At 44.1% G+C, this 21793-nt stretch overlaps 1 protein-coding gene across 1 annotated transcript; it reads right to left on the bottom strand.

Moving 5' to 3' along the window:
- Positions 1 to 1756: 1756 nt before the first annotated feature.
- Positions 1757 to 2722, bottom strand: LOC115641070 (olfactory receptor 6N1-like). Its single transcript, XM_030544182.1, has one exon. It carries the CDS (start codon positions 2720 to 2722, stop codon positions 1757 to 1759), a length of 966 nt encoding a protein of 321 aa, XP_030400042.1.
- Between the last annotated feature and the right edge of the window lie 19071 nt (positions 2723 to 21793).

The raw sequence follows: 21793 nt of genomic DNA, 5'->3' as shown, positions 1-21793 counted from the left end.
GTATAGCTCTTTGTGTGCCCAACCTCCCAGCCTCCAAGCGTCCTGTGAGCCTGTGGCTGGTGCTTTATCAAAGCTGGTCTGTCAGAGTTCCTTCACCACTCTGAACTCTAGGGTACAGACGTGGGGAGCCGCATGAAGACCTCCTAAGATTATTTTTTTCCAGCTTAGGTTAAAAACTTCCCAAGGCACAATTTCTCTCTTATGTCTTAGATTAAGTAACACTGCCACCAGCAAGTGATTTAAATAAATATTTAGGGAGAGCCACTTGGAGCTCTACTGTCCCTAAATAATGCCTCAAACCCCTATACCCCTCTTCCTGGGCAGGCTTGAGAATAATCCCCCAAACCCCTACACCCCTCTTCCTGAGCAGGCTTGAGAATATATCCTCACCAATTAGTCCTGGTGAACCCACACCCAAACCCTTGGATCTTAAAACAATGAAAAATCAATCAGGTTCTTAAAAGAAGAATTATAATTAAAGAAAAAATGTGAAATAATTTAGAACATAGAAGATCTCTCCTCTAGGCAAACTTTAAAGTTACAACTCAGAAATAGTCTCCCTCTTCTTGCAAAGGAAATCACAAACAAAAATAAAAGTAACCTGACACATTTCTTCTGTTATTACTTATTACATGGAAGTTAGATGACTGCCTCCTGGATCTTCTCTGTCAAAAGCACACACACTCAACAATAACAAAGACTTTTCCCCCTTCTCCCAGATTTGAAAGTATCTTGTCCCCTTATTGGTCTTTCTGGTCAAGTGTCACCTAGGTTATGTGAACTTTTTAACTCTTTACAGGTAAAAGAGGAAGTAACCCTTAAATGCATGTTTATGACATGGTCCCACCTGGGTTTAGCCCAGATAAGAGCGATGAAGCTGTTTCTCGTGAAGTGTCCAGAGGGCACTGCTGGAGCTTGGCTGTTTGCATCTGGCCTGTGTGACTGCAGCAACAGTGGTGTTGCAGAGGGGTATGATGGCAATAATCACAATTTCATGGGTGGCAGATTTCCCATGATTGTGTCCCCATCTATGCTGCATCAGGAGCTAGTATTTTTATTGTCCAAAAAATAATTTTGAACAAAAACAGCTTTTTTAATGGAAATAAAAAAATTGGTGAAAATTGTCTCCATTCTGCCTGGTGCCCAGTTAAACTCCATGTTGGAAACATGGTTATGGCCCCTTCTCTCCCTGGTTTTTCCACTTAGATGGACAACAGTGACTCACGTTCTGGCTGGATTGTTCATTGTATCCTTAGTGGCATAAGAAATGCAGCAAAAAACATGATGTCACCCATTCTGTTTTATTTCTATTTGACTGTCTGAATTAGATTACAAAACTTTATTATCTAACATAGAGAAACAATGAACAGGGGACATACATAGGCATTTACTTTGACAGTTAGTGGATTTTATGCTTTACACAATGTCAGCTCTGTGCAGTTCCAAACGTCCTACACACTCCTCACATAGGGTGAATGTTTAGTCAAGACCATGGACAAAAAAACCATCATACTCTGTGTATCAGTTCTGAACGTTAGAGAGTGACAGAGCTGTCCACAACTTCATTTTCCTATATCATGTGTTACATGGAGACAGCATGGAACTGTAAACACTGTCTCAATAACTCCCTAAAGATGATCTCCATTTTTTTCACATTACTAGTGAGATTTTTAATGGGGGGTTTCAACTCAATTTCAATGGGGCTGATAGCCTGAGGTTTTCACAGCTGCCTGGCTGATTTAGGCAAAGTTGTTATCTAGGATTCTCTGAATGTTTTTGTGAAAGCCACATATTTACTGACTGCTTTACTCAAGGCTTCCTTGTCCTCTCTGTTTCTCAGGCTGTAGATGAGGGGATTTACCAGGGGAGTCAGGACTGTATAGCAAAGAGAGACCACTTTGTTTAGGAAACTTAATGTGTCGCATTTCAGTATCAGGTACACAGTCATTAGGGTTCCATAGTAAATTGTCACCACAATGAGGTAAGAAGAGCAGGTAGAAAATGCCTTTTGCCTCCCTGTGGTGGAAGGGATTCTCAGGATGGTGGTGAGGATACAAACATAGGATGTCAGTGTTAGTAGGAATGGAGGCAGTGTGAATACACAGGACAGCACGAAATCTAGCAATACGATCAGGTGTGTGTCACTGCAGGAAAGTTTTATCAATGGAATGAGATCACAATAGAAATGGTCAATTTCATTCGGGCCACAGAATATTAAGTGAGACATGAATAATACAAATATGGCAGAAGCCAAACAACCATTCAGCCATGACCCAGCAGCCAACTGGAGGCAAAACCTGCTATTCATAAGAGCTGAATAGTGCAGAGGTTTACATATCGCTAAATAGCAATCATAAGACATTGCTGCTAGGAGATAGCATTCTGTAGCCACCAGAGCACAAAAGAAATACAGTTGTGTGAAGCAGCCAATGAATGAGATGGTTTTGTCCCCAGTCAGGAGACTGGCCAGCATCCTGGGCAGGATAGTGGAAGTGTAGCATGTCTCCAAGCAGTACAAGTTGCCCAGAAAAAAGTACATGGGGGTGGGAAGGTGCTGATCAGCCACAACAAGCACCACAATGAGGGTGTTCCCAGCCACAGTTGCCACGTAGATCACTAGGAATATCAGGAGGAGAAAAATTTTCAGGTCAGGAAGATCCCTGAATCCCAGGAGGATAAATTCTGTGACCGTTGTTTGATTTCTCCGGTCTGTGTCTGCCATTTGTTGAGTCTAGGAACAATAAAGCAAACTGTGCAATTGAATTGGAAAAACATAGAGCTGAAAAGTAATCAAGAGTCGTGAAGTAATTCAATAAATAGTCAGAAACTCCCCTCCCTCTTCTGGTTATCAGCTGAAAATTTAAGGCTAAACATAGACTTTAGTCAAAGTGCAAGGAGTCTGAGTTCAACAACAGGTCTTTTGTATCCATGTAGACCACCCTCTGCCATATCAGAGCAATGACTAATATAACAGTCCATTTCTCTGGTAGCTGAATACTAATAATCAGATCAGTCTCTTTTTTTAGCTACTATTGTATCCCATCTAGTGACATACTGAAGATTAGCAACGATGGTAAAATGCAGTATTTCAATTATATTAATAGGAGATAAACCAACCTTCTAGAACTGGAAGGGACCTTGATAGGTCATTGAGTCCAGCCCCTGCCTTCACTAGCAGGACCAAGTACTGATTTTTGCCCCAGATCCGTAAGTGGCCCCTTCAAGGATTGAACTCACAACCCTGGGTTTAAGCAAGCCAATGCTGAAATCACTGAGCTATCCCTCTCTCAGAACCATACTGCGATTTAGGAGTCAAAATCAATAAATACATCAACTAAAATGTTGAACTGAGATTTCCAGTGCAGCCTATTTTCCTTAGGCATCGATCTTCTGTTAGAATTAATGGAAATTAATCTAACAATGTTTCCTGGTATATTCAATATTTCAATGTCCTGTAAGAGAAGGAATAATTCCCGCTCCCCTCACAAGAAATCAGTTTATGCCATAAATTTATTAAGTGGAGTAAATTCTCCCTTAGTTCCTGTGGTGACGATGGTGACGTGGTCAGGGACTTGCAATGCCTTTTCTGTTCCCCAACGTTCACTATGTAGCAGTAATAAAATACAGCTCTTTGGAAGGTGGATGTAAGGAAGGGACATGCCATAATGATTGTGTGATGATAACACAAGAACAAGAAAAGCACTGGGATGTGAGAAGATGCTGTCCCTTAACTCTGAGTCTAGAAACAGTATGGCATGCGTCATCCTGGCAGTAGACTCCATCAGCATTTTCCACTCCATTAGGGTACACTGTGAGCCAGATTCTCAACTCATGTAAATCAAGGTAGCTCTATTTGTGTCATTTGGGCAGAACCCCAACTGAGGGCCTGTCACAAGACATGGATCTCAAGCTCCATCTCTGTGACATGGTGCTATGAATGCTGACTGGCACTGCGGTGAGAAGGTGAGGCTAAAACTGATAATATTCACCTGAAGAAGAGCTCTCTGTAGCTCAAAAGCTTCTCTCCTCCACCAACAGGATTTAGGGCAATATAAGATATTACCTCACCACCTTGTCCATCTAATATTAACAAAGCACATTCATGCCTATGATTGGTGGTTGTATACAAATATAGTCAGGAAAATGGTGCTCACCTGTAACCACAGCACAGCCCAAGCTTGAAGCAATGAGTTCTTATTTTTCAGGGCTTGGCCACCAGGATGTAGGTTCATCGGCTAAGGTTCTTGTCTCTTCTCTTTCTGAAGAAACTGGATTTTCTCATTGAAGACACCTGCAATTACCTGAAGGGATGAGCAGGTGAATTTTTTATCTACCTTTGGAAAATGATTTTTCCCTTTGATTACTAAGGGTAAATGCTGCCTCACATTTGTATTCAGTCTTCACGCTTTTTAATATGGTTCCACTTCAGCGTTTCTCCCACTTGGTTCATTTTGTATCTCCAAATGTTTGTAGCTAACAATGCCCAATGGGACTTGTACAGTATGACTTCAGTGGAAAAAAGAAGGGTTTGGTACCCTTCAGCAAAGCCCACACCACAAACTACATGTCCCAACCCTCTCTCAATTCCACTGGACTTTGGCACCCATGTCTCCTGCTTAGGGAATGCAGTTTAGCTGAGGGTGAGTCCCTCCATCAGGGTATGCAAAGTATAGTTCTGCTACCTTTGATCCCCACAGTAAGGGTTCATAATCCTTTATTACCCCTGCTCCAATAACAAAGTGACTTGTGATCCAACACCACCAAAAGTCATTATTTGAGCAAAGCATTTCCATCATGCCTAAGCAGAGTGGGTGTGTCCATGCAAACAAGGTCAGTTCATGAAGTCTTCTTCCGAAGTTCATCACTAGAAATCAAGGGAGAGTTCATGCAGACTTTGCTTGCACTTAAAAAAGGGGAAAAGATCCCATAGGGAAAAATACTTCACATAATGATGAAACACTAGGTGATGGCCTGTTAAAACCTACTGCTCGTAGAATAATAATATTAAGACTCAGAGGGGTAGCCGTGTTACTCTGGATTCGTTAAAAGGAACAAAGAGTCCTGTGGCACCTTACAGACTAACAGATGTATTGGAGCATAAGCTTTTGCGGATGAATACCCACTTCCCATGCATCTGCCAAAGTGGGTATTTGCCCACGAAAGCTTATGCTTCAATACATCTGTTAGTCTATAAGGTGCCACAGGACTCTTTGTTAATATTAAAACATCTAAATGCGCCCATGTCCTGGCCGGCAGTAAAGCACCAGCTGAAAAGCCGCCGAAATTCAGTGGCCTTTCAGCACTGACGCCTCTGGATGACGCTGCCTGCTGCCGACAAGGAGCGTCATCCAGAGGCATCGCCACCAAAATGCAGCCGAATTTCAGCGGATGCTTGACTGCCGCCACGGTCCTTTCGTCCAGCGCCTGAAATTTCCAATTCAGTCTATTGTACCAAGGCACTGATCTTCTGTTAGAATTAATGGAAATTAATCTAACAATGTTTCCCGGTATATTCAGCATTTCAATGCCCTGTAGGAAAAGGAATAATTTCTCCACCCTCCTCACAAAAGATCAGTTTATGCCAAAAATGATGAAGTGGAGTAAATTCTCCCCTAGTCCCTGTGGTGCTGATGGTGACATGGTGAGAGACTTGTCACTCCTCAATGGTCGCCTCCCTCCTGTAGGTCCCTGGGGAGGGCAGATCAGCATTTTATGTGTCTAACACTGTTTCAAGCATTGCAAAGCATACTGCGAAGGGTTAAAGTTGTGAGTGAGAAGTGACAATTTCCTTTGTAGGTTACAAGATGGCGAGAAGGGGGGAAGAAGAAGAAAAGAACAGTGAACAAGTTAACTCAACGCAGTAGCTAGCTCAGTGTGAAGATGAAACGCTGGCCCCCACCCAAGGACACTGCTGACAGCTGAGACTTGGCTGACAGCCAAGAAAGATGGGGGCTTGAATGTGTCCAAGGAGCTGTGAGAAAGAGATATCCAGCTGCACAGACCTGCAAAACAGCAAGGCCAGCAGGAAGGAAAACAAAATCTAGAGGCTGTAGAGAAGGAAAAAACAGATGAGACAGCAAAAGGGGGAGCCGAGCCTTGTGTCCCTGGAACCAGTGTGTTTGGGAAACATTGATGAGACCACAGAAAGCCGGTTTAGACTGGCACAGAGGGCACCAGGAGCAGAATGGAGGATCCCTCCCCCTCACCCGCTGAGGAGCCAGGACTTAAAACCCTCCTGAGAGCTGGAGCAATTTGTAAAACAACATCAGACCTGGATGGCCTGAGCACAGGACAGCACTCTCGTCCACTCCCCCCCCACCACTTCTGACATTACACCCAGGCCTGGCCAGTCTTGGGTAGTGTGTGTGTGAGTATGAAAGTGGGTTAGGGCTTGGGGCACTAATTCTCTTTTCCCCCTCCCCATCCTGGGGTGACGTGGAAGACTTCCCAGCACTCTCTGCCGTTGATTCATTATTTTATAAATAATGCTTTAAAATTTAGATGATTGATGTGTTCCATCATCTCTTCTGCAAAAGATCCTGTGGCCTCAGCCTGATCACCTGACACTGCAGGCAGATTGGTAATAAAAATCTGTCACAGACTGGCAATGCCTTTTCTGTTTCCTTATGTTCACTATGTAGCAGTAATAAAATACAGCTCTTTGGAGAGTGGATCCTAGTCAGGGACAAAACCAGGCTGATGTGCAACCCTAGTTGGGGAGCAACCCTCCCCAGGCCAGAATGATTGTGAGATAACAACACAAGAACAAGAAAGGCACTGGGGGGAAGATGCTATTCCTGAACTCAGAGTATAGAAACAATGTGGCATGTGTCATCCCGGCTAGTAAGACTCTATCAGCATTCGTCACCTCATTGGGTCACACTGTGAGCCAGATTCTCAACTCATGGTAAATCAAGGTAGCTCCATGTGTGTCAGTGGGGCAGATCCCCAACTGAGGACGTGTCACAAGACACGGACCTCACGCTCCATCTCTGTGAAATGGTGCTATGAACATTGACTGGCACAGCAGTGGGAAGTTGAGGCTAAAATTGCTAATATTCACCTGAAGAAAAGCTCTGTGTAGCTCAAAAGCTTCTCTCCTCCACCAACAGGTTCATTACAAAGCACAGAGTTCCTTGTCTCTGCAATGCTCTTTGCTCACCACTTATAGAGTGTTCTGTAGCTCCACCTTCCTTTCCACTTCCCTCTGATGGTCATTTGGTAAGATAAGTTTTACTCTCTTGTGCTTCCACTTTGGCTGCTGTCCATTGGGCTGCACCTTTCCCATTCCTCTTCCCTCTAGTGGTTCTACACAGCATAACTGCATCTTCCCTCATTTCTTACCTATTGCTAGGTGCATGCTGTTAAAAATTGTAACCATCGGAAACTAAATCACACAACAGCATGATTGCAACATTAGTTGCCACAACTACACGTACAGCATTAGTGGGTCTCAAAGGTTTAGCAGGGGTTAACATTAATTCAGTGCATTTCTGTTGCTGGGGAGTCTGTTTCCAGTGGAAATACATAGATTGAAGCTACAGTGACAGCAGCCCCGTGATTCTCCAGGCTGAGATTTTAGGAGGCGTCTAAGTGAGTTAGGCACCCAAATCCTTTTGCAATGGGAGATGGATGCTTTACTCTGCTAAGACACATAGAAAATCCTTTCTGCAATGCGGAAGTGCTACAGTTCTCACTGGTGCCCAGCTCCCCTGCCTCTGGCCAAATCCTGATGTACTCAGAGTGGCTGAGCCAGCATTGGTGTGTTTGGCACCACAGGAATTCTGCTAGTTGCTAGGCGGTAGACACTTCCTCTCACCATAAGCTGTGTCATGCCTGGAGGAGGGGGCCCTACATGCAGCAGAGCTGTCTAAGACACCTTGGGCAGGCTAGACACAGAGTCGTGAGAATTTTCTCTTTCATAATGTGTACTCATTACAGTGAGTTTTGGGGACACTCATTGTAACAGGTCTCCACCATTTCAACTGCTCTGTGCAATTGGTGGCAGCAGAGCAGCTTGTGCCCTGCAGGGCTGCATGCAGAGTCCCTCGTCAGTGACCATTTGACACATTCGATCCCAGAAATGGTCTCAGTTCTAGAGGTGCCCTGGCTTGTGAGTCTATCCCTTTGTTTGCCCCACCTCGCTGCCTCCAAGGGCAATGTGAGCCTGGAGCTGTTGCTTTGCTGGAGTCGGTCACAGCCAGGTTTAGCTCAGATAAGAGCTATAAAGCTGTTCCTGGTGAAGTTTCCAGACGTCCCTGCTGGGGCCTGGCTGTTTGCATCTGGCCTGTGTGAGTGTAATGAAGGTGGTGAAAGCAGCAAAGAATCCTGTGGCACCTTATAGACTAACAGACGTTTTGGAGCATGAGCTTTCGTGGGTGAATACCCACTTCCTCAGATGCATGTAATGGAAATATCCAGGGGCAGGTATATATATGTGTGCTAGCAAGCAAGCTAGAGATAACGAGGTCAGTTCAATCAGGGAGGATGAGGCCCTGTTCTAGCAGTTGAGGTGTGAAAACCAAGAGAGGAGAAACTGGTTCTGTAATTGGCAAGCCATTCACAGTCTTTGTTCAATCCTGAGCTGATGGTGTCAAATTTGCAGATGAACTGAAGCTCAGCAGTTTCTCTTTGAAGTCTGGTCCTGAAGTTTCTTTGCTGCAGGATGGCCACCTTAAGGTCTGCTATAGTGTGGCCAGGGAGGTTGAAGTGCTCTCCTACAGGTTTTTGTATATTGCCATTCCTAATGTCTGATTTGTGTCCATTTATCCTTTTCCGTAGAGACTGTCCAGTTTGGCCGATGTACATAGCAGAGGGGCATTGCTGGCATATGATGGCGTATATTACATTGGTGGATGTGCAGGTGAATGAACCAGTGATGGTGTGGCTGATCTGGTTAGGTCCTGTGATGGTGTTGCTGGTGTAGATATGTGGGCAGAGTTGGCATCGAGGTTTGTTGCATGGATTGGTTCCTGAGCTAGAGTTATTATGGTGTGGTGTGCAGTTACTGGTGAGAATGTGTTTCAGGTTGGCAGGTTGTCTGTGGGCAAGGATTGGCCTGCCACCCAAGGCCTGTGAAAGTGTGGGATCATTGTCCAGGATGGGTTGTAGATCCTTGATGATGCGTTGGAGGGGTTTTAGCTGGGGGCTGTATGTGATGGCCAGTGGAGTCCTGTTGGTTTCTCTCTTGGGTTTGTCTTGCAGTAGGAGGCTTCTGGGTACACGTCTGGCTCTGTTGATCTGTTTCCTTATTTCCTCATGCGGGTATTGTAGTTTTGAGAATGCTTGGTGGAGATTTTGTAGGTGTTGGTCTCTGTCTGAGGGGTTAGAGCAGATGCGGTTGTACCTCAGTGCTTGGCTGTAGACAATGGATCGTGTGATGTGCCCGGGATGGAAGCTGGAGGCATGAAGGTAGGCATAGCTGTCGGTGGGTTTTCGATATAGGGTGGTGTTAATGTGACCATCACTTATTTGCACCGTGGTGTCAAGAAAGTGGACCTCCCGTGTAGATTGGTCCAGGCTGAGCTTGATGGTGGGGTGGAAGCTGTTGAAATCATGGTGGAATTTTTCCAGAGTCTCCTTCCCATGGGTCCAGATGATGAAGATGTCATCAATGTAGCGTAGATAGAGAAGGGGTGTGAGTGGACGAGAGCTGAGGAAGCGTTGTTCCAGGTCGGCCATGAAGATATTGGCATATTGTGGGGCCATGCGGGTGCCCATAGCAGTGCCACTGATCTGGAGATATATATTGTCATCAAATTTGAAATAGTTGTGTGTAAGTATAAAGGCACAGAGCTCAGCAGCCAGTTGTGCTGTGGCATCATCAGGGATGGTGTTCCTGACAGCTTGTATTCCATCTGTGTGTGGGATGTTTGTGTAGAGAGCCTCTACATCCATGGTGGCTAGGATGGTGTTTTCTGGGAGGTCACCAATGCATTGTAGTTTCCTCAGGAAATCAGTGGTGTCGCGGAGATAGCTGGGAGTGCTGGTGGCATAGGGTTTGAGTAGAGAGTCCATATATCCAGACAGTCCTTCAGTGAGAGTGCCAATGCCCGAGATGATGGGGCGTCCAGGATTGCCGGGTTTGTGGATCTTGGGTAGTAGATAGAATAACCCTGGTCGGGGCTCTAGGGGTATGTTGATTTCTTCTGGTGTTAGTGTAGGGAGTGTCCTGAGTAGATGCTGTAGTTTCTTAGTGTATTCCTCAGTGGGATCTGAGGGAAGTGGCCTGTAGAATTTGGTATTGGAGAGTTGTCTGGCTGCCTCCTTTTGATAGTCAGACCTGTTCATGATGACAACGGCACCTCCTTTATCAGCCTCTTTGATGATAATGTCAGGGTGGTTTCTGAGGCTGTGGATGGCATTGCTTTCAGCACGGCTTAGGTTGTGAGGCAAGCGATGTTGTTGTTCCACGATTTCTGCCTGTGCACGCCGGCGGAAGCATTCAATGTATAGGTCCAGGCTGTCATTTCGACCCTCAGGAGGAGTCCATGTGGAGTTCTTTTTCTTGTGCTGTTGGTGGAAGGGCACCCGTGTATCAGTGCACTGTTCAGTGTTGTCCTGGAAGTATTCTTTGAGTCGGAGACGGCGAAAGTAGGCTTCCAGATCGCCACAGAACTGTATCAAGTTTGTGGGGGTGGCAGGGCAGAAAGAGAGTCCCCGAGATAGGACAGACTTTTCTTCTGGGCTGAGTGTGTAGTTGGATAGATTGACGATATTGCTGGGTGGGTTAGGGGTACCACTGTTGTGGCCCCATGTGGCAGGTAGGAGTTTAGACAGCTTACAGTCCTTTTTCCTTTGAAGAGAGGTGAAGTGAGTAATGTAGATCTCCTGTCTTATTCTAGTGAAGTCCGTTTGTATAGAAGTTTGGTTATTAATGAGAGTCTCCAGGTTGGAGAGCTCTTTTTTGATGTTTTCCTGTTTGCTGTATAGGATGCTGATCAGGTGGTTCCTCAGTTTTTTTGATAGAGTATGACATAATCTCTCACTGTGGTCCGTGTAGTATGTAGATAGCAGTGGATTTTTTACCTTTAGTCCATTTGGTATGATGTCCATCCGTTTGCATTTGGAAAGGAAGATGATATCTGTCTGTATTTGTGCAAGTTTCTTCATGAGGTTGATGGATTTCCATTCCATACGGCTAAATGCAGTGCCTTGCATGGTGTCAAGTATCAGAGGGTAGCCGTGTTAGTCTGGATCTGTAAAAGCAGCAAAGAATTGCTGAGGAAGTGGGTATTCACCCACGAGAGCTCATGCTCCAAAACGTCTGTTAGTCTATAAGGTGCCACAGGATTCTTTGCTGCTTTTACAGATCCAGACTAACACGGCTACCCTCTGATACTTGAAGGTGGTGAGTTTGCATCGGGGTATGGTGGGGATGGAATTAGGCACAATTTCAGAGGTGGAAGATTTCCTAGGATTATGAACCCACAAAGGCTGCACCAAGACTTTGGAAAACAAAAATACTAACATTTATTTTGATAAAAATGTTTTTTTTACAGATATAAAATATTGGTTAAAATTGACTCCACTGCTCCTGGTGCCCAGTTGAAAACTTCATGAAGGGAACATGGTTTTGGCCAACTCCTTCCCTCCCTCGTCCTTCCACTTAGATGGACAATGGGAGTTTTCAACTTAATTTAAATGGGGCTATGCAACGGGACCCCCAGTGTACAACCTGGAGCTGTGGGAATATTGTGCCCCCTTATTTCTCTAGCCTGGGCTGTCTCTCATGATGCTTTAATAGTGAGAAGTAACAACCCCCCCTCCCCAGTTGCTTTTATCACTCAGGCACAAGCATACAGAGACAGGGTCAACCGAGTTGCATGAATGCTCTCCAAGCTACTTATGAACTATACAGAGGGAGACACCGGCAAATCCCCTCAGCTTTGCATCCCCAGAAATGTACCACCTTACACTGCTCAAGATCTTCTCTGAAACATTGCAAGTTCATGAATTAGTTCACCACTTCATCAAAGGGTGGTGGACATGCATCAGCCCTTGTAATCTGAGCAGATTCTGCAAGCATTTTAGACAAACTCACTGGTTAAGATTAAACATTAAAATAAGTTTATTAACTACAGAAAGATAGATTTTAAGTTATTATAAGTATTAGGTAACTATCTCTGATCTTTATGCCTAAGGAAAAAAAAACACCTAAAAACTCATTCTAAATCCTAAACTTTATCAGACTCAGTAAGATTTGATTCAAACAGCTTCTCTTACCCCACTAGTAGCTGCAGCCAGGTTACAGTTCTTAATACACAAGCTGAATTTCCTTCTCAGCCTGGGATCAACCTCCCCAGTTCAAAGTCTTTGTCTTCCAGCTTTCTTGTTGCCTCCAGAATAGGTGGAGGAGGAGAGAGGGGGTCTCATGATGCCAATGTCTATTATTTTATACTCTCAATTCATGTCCTTGAAAAATATTGGCCCAGAAATGTCCTGGTGGGCCTTGCTGAGACACAGTTCAGCAATTCTCATTATGTGGTGCTTGCTCACCTGTCTTGCAGAATTGTAAATGTCTTGTTTACAATTCCCCTGCCAGTCAATGGCTGGTGATGGCCGTTTAACGCCCGCCTGGGTGTGGGTCACCTCCTTTATTGTCACTGGAGAACTAACTGTGGGTGACTCCCAGACTCCCAACATATTCAGTAACAACCATATAACAAAATCTGATAATGACGTATACAAGGATGATATATATATTTTGATAGAGCAATGTGTTTCAGCGTATCATATGATATCATATGATACCTTACAAGACATGCTTTTAATCACAACCACATAAAAAAAAAGATGAATATGGGAGTTACAGAGGGCTACTGTGAGGTACAGTGCCTCACAGGCTCGTTTCTTCAATTATCCAGGCAACTTTCAAATCATCAGGCTAAATAATAATCTCATAGTCTCTGCATGTTTCTGTGAAAGCCATATTTACTAACTGCTTTGCTCAAGGCTTCCTTGACCTCTCTATTTCTCAAGCTGTAGATGAGGGGGTTTACCAGGGGTGTTAGGACCATTAAGCAAAGAGAGAGCACTTTCTTCAGATCTATGAGTGTATCACGTTTTGGTAGCATGTAGAAAATCGTTATGGTGCCATAGAAAATTGTCACCACAGTGAGGTGAGAGGAACAGGTGGAAAAGGCCTTTTGTCTCCTGGTGGTGGAAGGGATTCTTAGGATGGTGGCGCTGATACACACGTAGGATGTCATGGTTAGTAGGAATGGAGGCAAGGTGAATGTGGAGACTAATATGAGATCCACCAATATGCTCAGGTGTGTGTCACTGCAGGAGAGTTCCATCAGTAGGACGGGATCACAATAGAAGTGGTCAATTTCATTCGGGCCACAGAAAATTAACTGTGATATGAATAATGTAAAGATGGTAGTAGCCAAGCTATCATTTAACCATGATCCAGCAGCCAACTGGAGGCAAATCCTGGTATTCATAAGAGATGAATTATGTAGGGGTTTACATATCGCTAAATACTGATCAAAAGACATCACTGCTAGGAGACAGCATTCTGTACCTGCCAGAGCACAAAAGAAATACAGTTGTGAGAGGCAGCCACTGAATGAGATGGTTTTGTCCCCAGTCAGGAGACTGACCAGCATCCTGGGCAGGAGGGTGGAGGTGTAGCAGGTCTCTAAGCATGACAAGTTCCCTAGGAAGTAGTACATGGAGGTGTGAAGGTGCTTATCAACTACAACTAGTGCAGTGATGAGCATGTTCCCGGCCACGGTTGCCATGTAGATCACTAGAAACATGAGGAAGATAATAATTTGCAGGATAGGGAGATCCCCGATTCCCAAGAGGATAAATTCTGTGACAGCTGTTTGGTTTCTCTGGATTATGTCTGCCATGGGTTGAGTCTAAGAATAATAAAGCAAATTGTGCAATTGAATTGTAAGAACAGAGCTGAAGGGTAATCAAGCATCATGAATTAATTCCATAAATCTTTAGAAACTCCCCACCTTCTCCTAGCTACCAGCTGAAATTTTAAGGCTAAACAGACTTCAGTCAAAGTGCAAGGAGTCTCAGTTCGACAACAGATCTTTTATATCCATGTAGAGCACCCTCTGCCATATCAGAAGAATGACTAATATAACAGTCCGTTTCTTTGGTAGCCAAGTACTGATATGCAGATCAGACTCTCTCTTTATCTACTGTCATATCCCATCTAGTGATATACAGAAGTTTAATAATGATGCTTAAAAGCAGTATTTCACTTCTGGCAATTTCCAGAATCATGCCATGACTTAGGAGTCAAAAATCAATAAAAACATCTACTAAAATGTTGAACTGAGATTTCCAGTGCAGCTTATTTTCTTAGGCATTGATTTTCTTTTATAATTAATGAAAATTAATCTAACAATGTTTCCTGGTAAATTCAGCATTTCAATGCCCTATAGGAGAAGGAATAATTCCCGCCCTCCTCACAGGAAATCAGTTTATGCCATAAATTTATGAAGTGGAGTAAATTCTCCCTTCGTCCCTGTGGTGGTGATGGTGACGTGGTGAGGGCCCGGCACTGTCTTTTCTGTTCCCTGATGCTCACTATGTAGCAGTAATTAAATATATCTCTTTGGAGGGTGGATCTTCAGAAAAGACAAAACCAGGCTGATGTGCAATCCTAACTGGATAGTGACCCTCCACACTCCATAATGATTGTGGGTTGATAACACAAGAACAAGACAGACACTGGAGGGTTACAAGACACTGTCTCTGAACTCAGAGTCTAGAAACAATCTTACATGTGTCAATCCGGCTAGTAAGACTCCATCAGCTTTTCCTATCCCATTGGGGCACACTGTGAGCCAGATTCTTAACTCATGTAAATCAAGGTAGCTCCATTTGTGTGATCAGGGCAGATCCCCAAATGAGGACCTGTCACAAGACATGGATCTCATGCTCCATCTCTGTGAAATGAAGCTATGAATGCTGACTGGCACTGCTGTGGAAAGGTGAGGCCAAAACTGCTAATATTCACCTGAAGAAGACCTCTCTGTAGCTCAAAAGCTTCTCTGCTCCACCAACAGGAGTTTGGGCAATATAAGGTATTACTTCACCACCTTGTCCATCTAATATTCACAAACTACATTCATGCCCCTGTTTGGTGGTGGAATAGAAATGCACTCAGGAAGATGATGCTCACCTGTAATTACAGCACAGCCCACGCTTGAAGTGATGAGCTCTTATTTCTCAGGGTTTGGCTGCCAGGACGTATGTTCATCAGCTGAGGTTCTTGTCTCTCCTCTTTCTGAAGAAACTGGGTTCTCATCAAAGACACCCGCAGTTACCTGAAGGCATGAGCAGGTGCATTTGATCTAACTTTGGAAAATGAGCTTTCCCTTTGATTTACTAAGTGTAAATGCTGCCTCATATTTGTATTCAGTCATCACACTTTTTAATATGGTCCCACTTCAACCTTTCTCCTCCTTGCTTCATTTTGTGTGTCCAAAGCTTTGTAGCTAACAATGCCCAATGGGAATTGTACAACATGACTTCTATAATTGCAACATTTTTTAAGTCTAAGGGTCCTACTTGTAAACTATTTAACATCGTGAACAAACACCAGCTTTCATTTTTGGGAGATGCCTATCCAAGGTGATGGCCTGTTATAAGGGAAGCTATTTTCAGAAATGCCCACTAGTTGGCAGCATATATTGAATATTATTCAAAGGATAGTGTAAGTAGATCGGGGTCGGCAACCTTGCGGAAGTGGTGTGCCGAGTTTTCATTTATTCACTCTAATTTAAGGTTTCACATGCCATTAATACATTTTAATGTTTTTAGAAGGTCTCTTTCTATAAGTCTATAATATATAACTAAACTATTGTTGTATGTAAAGTAATTAAGGTTTTAAAAATGTTTAAGGAGCTTCATTTATAATTAAATTAAAATGCAGAGCTCCCTGGACTGGTGGGCAGGACCTGGGCAGTGTGAGTGCCACTGAAAATCAGCTCGCATGCCGCTTTCAACATCCGTGCCATAGGTTGCCTACCCCTGAAGTAGATTATATCACCCTTGCAACATGCTTTTACTTAGGGAAGAAAAAACAAATGCACAAATAAAGAATGGGGGATAACTGGCTTGGCAGCAGCACTGCTGAGAAGGATCTGGGAGTTGTGGTGGATCATAACGTCAACATGAGTCAGCAGAGTGATGCTGTTGCAAAAAAAGAAAATGCAATTTTAGTTTGCATTAATCAAGGCATAACATGAAAGTGTTGCAGGGGGGCATCAGTTGGGGTTCGTTTGCCCGGTGTGCGTATCCCCAATGACCACACCGGAGTGGAGAAGCAAGTATCTTTATTTGAGTCAAATAAGGTACAAGGAGATATAAAACCTCAGATCATGCACCAATCATTATCCTTTTCCCCAACTTATATACCCCACTTGTTTACAAAGATGCTCACAGGTGCCACAATTCATCATTTACAATTCATTAACTATCGGATCTTTTAATTAACTATATCCTTAACCCATACTACTGACCCCTCCCCTTTGATCGATTACATCTTGTACCATAAACAAAAGAACACAAGAAAATGATAAATGATTACATGTACTCATGCTAACTTTAAAGGAACATATTGTTTAGCTTGAAAGGCAGTCATAGGCCTGAGAATGTAAACTTCTGACCCCACGCCATATTGCCAGTTACCTGGAGCCCTGCACCCCCCAACAAAAGTCTCGGGAGGTGATAGTACTGCTCTGCTTGGCTCTGGTTAGCCCTCATCTAGATATGAGGTGTCCAATTTTGGTCACCAATGGATAGAAAGGATGTAGAGAAACTGGAAAGCATCCAAAGGTGAGTGACAATGATGATCAAAGGGATGGAATGCAAACCATATGAACAAAGGCTGAAAAGCTGGGTATGTTTAGTCTGGAAAAAGAGGAGATTAAGGGGGGACATGATAGTGCTCTTCAAATACTTGAAAGGCTTCCATAAAAAAAGATGGAGAAAAATTGTTCTCTCTTGCCACAAAGGGCAGGACTGGAGGGAATGGGTTCAAACTGCAGCATAGCAGATTTAGATTAAATCTCAGGATAAACTTCCTAACTGTGAAAACAGTAAGACAATGGAACAGACCACCTAGAGAAGTTGTGGAATCTCCTTCACTGAAATTTTCCAAAAGGAGGCTGGACAGCCATCAGTCTTGGATGGCTGAGACTGAATAAGTCCTGCATCTTGGCAGGGGATAGATTAGATGTAATCAGGAAGGCCAACACACAATTGGAGTTGCAGCAAACAAGGGACGTGAAGGGTAACAAAAAGGTTTTCTACAGGTATGTTAGCAACAAGAAGATGATCAGGGAAAGTGGGGGACCCTTACTGAATGGGGGTGGCAACATAGTGACAGGTGATGTGGAAAAAGCTGAATTACTCAATGCTTTTTTGTCTCCATCTTCATAGACAAGGTCAGCTCCCAGACTGCTGCACTGGACAACATGGTATGAGGAGGAGGTGAGAAGCCCTCAGCTGTGAAAGAACAGGTTAAGGACTACTTAGAAAAGTTGGACAAGCACAAGTCCATGGGTCCAGATCTAATGCATCCAAAGGTGCTGAGGGAGTTGGCTGATGTGATTGCAGAGCCATTGGCCATTATCTTTGAAAACTCGTGGTGATTGGGGGAGGTCCCAGACTATTGGAAAAAGGCAAATATAGTGCCCATCTTTAAAAAAAGGGAAGAAAGAGAACCCAGGGAACTACAGACTGGTCAGTCTCTTTTAGTCTCTGTCAAAGTCTTAGAGCAGATCCTCAAGGAATGCATTTTGAAGCACTTGGAGGAGAGGAAGGTGATCAGGAACAGTCAACATGGATTCTCCAAGGGCAAGTCATGCCTGACCAACCTGTTTGCCTTCTATGATGAGATAAATGGCTCTGTGAATATGTGGAAAGTGGTGGATTTGATATATATTGACTTTAGGCAAGCTTTTGATATGGTCACCACAGTATTCTTGCCAACAAGTTAAAAAACTATGGATTGGATGAATGGACTACAAAGTGAATAGAAAGCTGTCTAGATTGTCAGATTCAACGGGCAGTGATCAACGGCTTGATGTCTAGTTGGCAGCCAGTATGAAGTGGAGTGCCCCAGGGGTCGGTCCTGGGGCTAGTTTTGTTCAACATATTAATTAATGATCTGGATGATGGGATTAATTACACTCTCCACAAATTCACAGATGACACTAAGATGGGGGGAGAAGTAGATATACTGGAGGGTTGGGATAGGGTCCAGAGTGACCTAGATAAATTGGAGGATTGGGCAAAAAAAATCTGATGAGGTTCAACAAGGACAAGTGGACAGTCCTATACTTAGGAAGGAAGAATCCTGCACTGCTACAGGCTGGGGACCAACTGGCTAAGCAGCAGTTTTGCAGAAAAGGACCTGGGGATTACAGTGGATGAAAAACTGTATATGAGTCAGCAGTGTGCCTTCATTGACAAGAAGGCCAATAGTATATTGGGCTGTATTAGTAGGACCATTTCCAGCAGATCGAAGGAAGTGATTATTCCCCTCTGTTGGACACTGGTGAGGCCACACCTGGAGTTTTGCATCCAGTGTTGGTCCCCCCACTACAGAAGGGATGTGGGCAAATTGGAGACAGTCCAGCAGAAGGCAATGAAAATGATTAGGGGGCTGGGCACATGACTTATGCAGAGATGCTGAGGGAAGTCTGCAGAAGAGAAGAGCGAGGTGGGATTTGATAGCAGCCTTCAACTATCTGAAGTGGGGTTCCAAAGAGGATGGAGCTCTGCTGTTCTCAGTGGTGGTAGAAGACAGAACAAGAAACAATTCTCAAGTTGCAGTGCGGGAGGTCTAAGTTGGGTATTAGGAAACACTATTTCACTAGGAGGGTGGTGAAGCACTGGAATGGGTTACTTAGGGAGGTGGTGGAATCTCCATCCTTAGAGGTTTTTAAGGCCTGGCTTGACAAAGCCCTGACTGGATGATTTAGTTGGTGTTGGTCCTGCTTTGAGCAGGGGATTGAACTAGATGACCTCCTGATGTCTCTTCCAACCCTAAAATTCTGTGGAAAGCTAGGTTATATCTACAATGTGGAGCACAGCGAGTCCATGACTGAGATTGTCTTTAGAGAAAATACTGTCAAAATCCTGGAATAGCTGGACTAGTTTGAACCTTTCCTCGGCTGTGAGGTCTCTATCTTGGAATTGGATTCCTTCTTGGCATTCAAGATATGGTTCTTTTCTATCAAAACACTAGTTCCTGCAGCATCTATTAACACTGATTGTTTCCATGAGGACTTCCCAGGACTTCCAGTATTTCTTCAGGTGTCATTTGTCATGAGACGATCTCTCTGTAAGCTCAAAAGCTAGTCTTTTGGCAAGAGAATCTGATCCAATAAAAGATATTGCCTCATGCACATTGTCTCTCTAAGAAGAGAGAAAGGGAGATACAGCTTGTAGGGAGTAAACCCAGATGGCTCCAGTCAGTTACCATGGAATAACTAAGCACTAAAGTCCAGATTTTTTTTAAATAGGTATTTAGGCACTGACTGGGATTTTCAACAATTTTCCCATTGATTTAAATAGATGCTTTTGAAAATCCCACTTGATACCTAAAGACCTTTAAAAATCTGGCCCTAAGTCATTCCCATATGACAGCAGTTCCATGGCCCCGACGTGAAATGAGCTAAGGAGATTCAGCTCTGATGGGAGCTCAGGGAGGCGTTCTCATAGAAATAAAATTGATGGGCAATTAGCCATACTGGCTGGCCTTTAATGGTCCATTTTGTAGAGTTTCAACAACACACGGTGTAGGGCAGAATGCCCTGGAATAGAGAAGTTCCTCTCTCAGGGCTGGAAGTGATATCCATAAAGGATTTGGGAGTCACTGACAGGGCCATCCGGTGGAGCTACCACAGCCCCTGTTATGCCTGATGTGTGAATAGTGAGAGAATGTTCATCCTCCAGGGCCGTCAAGCCAGCACCTTTTATCAAAATTTAAACTTTCCAGGGGAAAATATCAGTCTGTGCCACCTCAGATCACCCCCACCTGGGTTAGCATCTCCAGCTGTTGCCAATATCACACATTTCAGAGGTCGTGAAAAAGTCCCCCCAGAATCCATCTGACCAGTTGTGCATTGGGGAAAGAATACTTGCTGGCCCCCTACAGACATCCTGAAGCATGAGTTTTGATTATACGTGTGTAGGCTTTTGTTGATTTGAAAACTAAATAAAGAATTTTTAAAGGTGTCTGCTGGTCAATTTCATTGGCCACAGGTCCCTGGAGGGAGGAAATGCAGGTGCCTGAAACCCAGTTGGACCCACAGGATAATAAGAACACTATCCCATGACCAGCTGCTTAGGTCCTGGTCTAAGGGTGGAGGAACCCTGAAATTCCACCCTGTGGCAGCTGAGGATAAGAAGGGGGGGGAAGTGTGGCGGGGGAGGCTGGGGAATAATTTTAATTCATGAAAGATGAGAAATAGCCTAGCCACCCTTGATTTCGAAGAGGAGAAAGGGCGGGGAGTGATTGCTCTGTTCAGTGCTCAACTAAGTAAGTGTCTGAAAAAGGAAAGATTTCCTCACCCACTAGTGCTTGTAACAGGATAACACAGAGAGTGGAGCACTCAGAGAAGGAAAGGTCCTGAGCTCATCCAGGGAGTCTGCAAGAGAAGCAGGAATGCTCATGCTCATGCTATCCTGTCTGCTGATGAATAAGCCAAGTCCAAGTGATTGCAACTCATACAGGGTCTTTCACTAGAGGGTTAGGGGCTCCACTCTGACCCAACAGACATTACCTTGGGATGAAGCTGCATCCTAACTAGTATGAACACAGTGAAAATGAGGCTTAGCATAATTTTTTTGAAAGTGATTAGTGGTGCCTCAAGTTGGGCACCCCCCAAAAATAAGACACCTTGAAATGAGCCTGATTTTAAAGGAGAGGTCCTGAGAACTTCCTGTGAATCATGACCCTTTAAAGGGTCTCAACTTGGCTACCCAAAATCTCCAATCACTTATGAAAGTTTAAGCCAATGTGCTAATAAGATCCCTGGCTTAGCCACCAAGTTTTGAGTGGCCTGTATGAAATTCCTTTTGGAATTTCTAAAGTTTTCTGTTATTTGCAATCATTTACATCACAATGGCGAGTTCTTGAACATGACTTGGAGAATGGTTTCCCTTATATACAAACAAAAGGGCACCCTCTAGGGAACAGCTGGAACACACTGCAACACTGCAGACTGGGATGGGGTAGAGTGAAGGGCACAGATACAGAGATCCTGGTAAGAATCCCAGTGCCCTAAAAATATAGGTCAAAATTTGGAGTGGTGACAAATCAGTGATATCATTTTACATTGAAGTAATATTAATCAGGTTTATATTTTTACATTTGTCAGCACATTATGTCACCTGTGATCCCCTGGGACATGGCAGAGTCACTTAAATTTTTCTCCAGAGGCCCATGGAGGCTATGATATTTTGGGATGCAATCCAGATGAGTGAGGGGCTGTGACGCACCTGCCCTGCAACTGTGGGTGCCTTACAATGCCTTGCTACTGTCGATCAAACCTGGGCTGTTCACAAAACAGTCATGAGCACGCAAGTCACACCGTACATGTCTGTGTATAGCTGCAGCCTGCCAGCACACGCCACTCACACTGGCTTCCACCAGCCTTGGTTACCATATGAAGGGTGACCCCAATAAGTGCCCAGTCCTGGATTTACCACTGCCCATCCCCCCAAAGTGTGTATTCTGGTACAGCACTGTCCAGCCCTTTCCTGGACAGTTCAGATAACAAAGGTCTGTTGTCCATGTAAGGGA

The sequence above is a fragment of the Gopherus evgoodei genome, unplaced genomic scaffold (assembly GCF_007399415.2).
Source record: "Gopherus evgoodei ecotype Sinaloan lineage unplaced genomic scaffold, rGopEvg1_v1.p scaffold_33_arrow_ctg1, whole genome shotgun sequence".
In the NCBI taxonomy this organism is placed as follows: Eukaryota; Metazoa; Chordata; order Testudines; family Testudinidae; genus Gopherus; species Gopherus evgoodei.
This window is presented reverse-complemented; position numbering and strand designations above follow the sequence as displayed.

Bases quoted from the DNA above. Each gene is read 5' to 3' on its own strand.
- LOC115641070 (XM_030544182.1), bottom strand. From the start codon at position 2,722: ATGGCAGACACAGACCGGAGAAATCAAACAACGGTCACAGAATTTATC.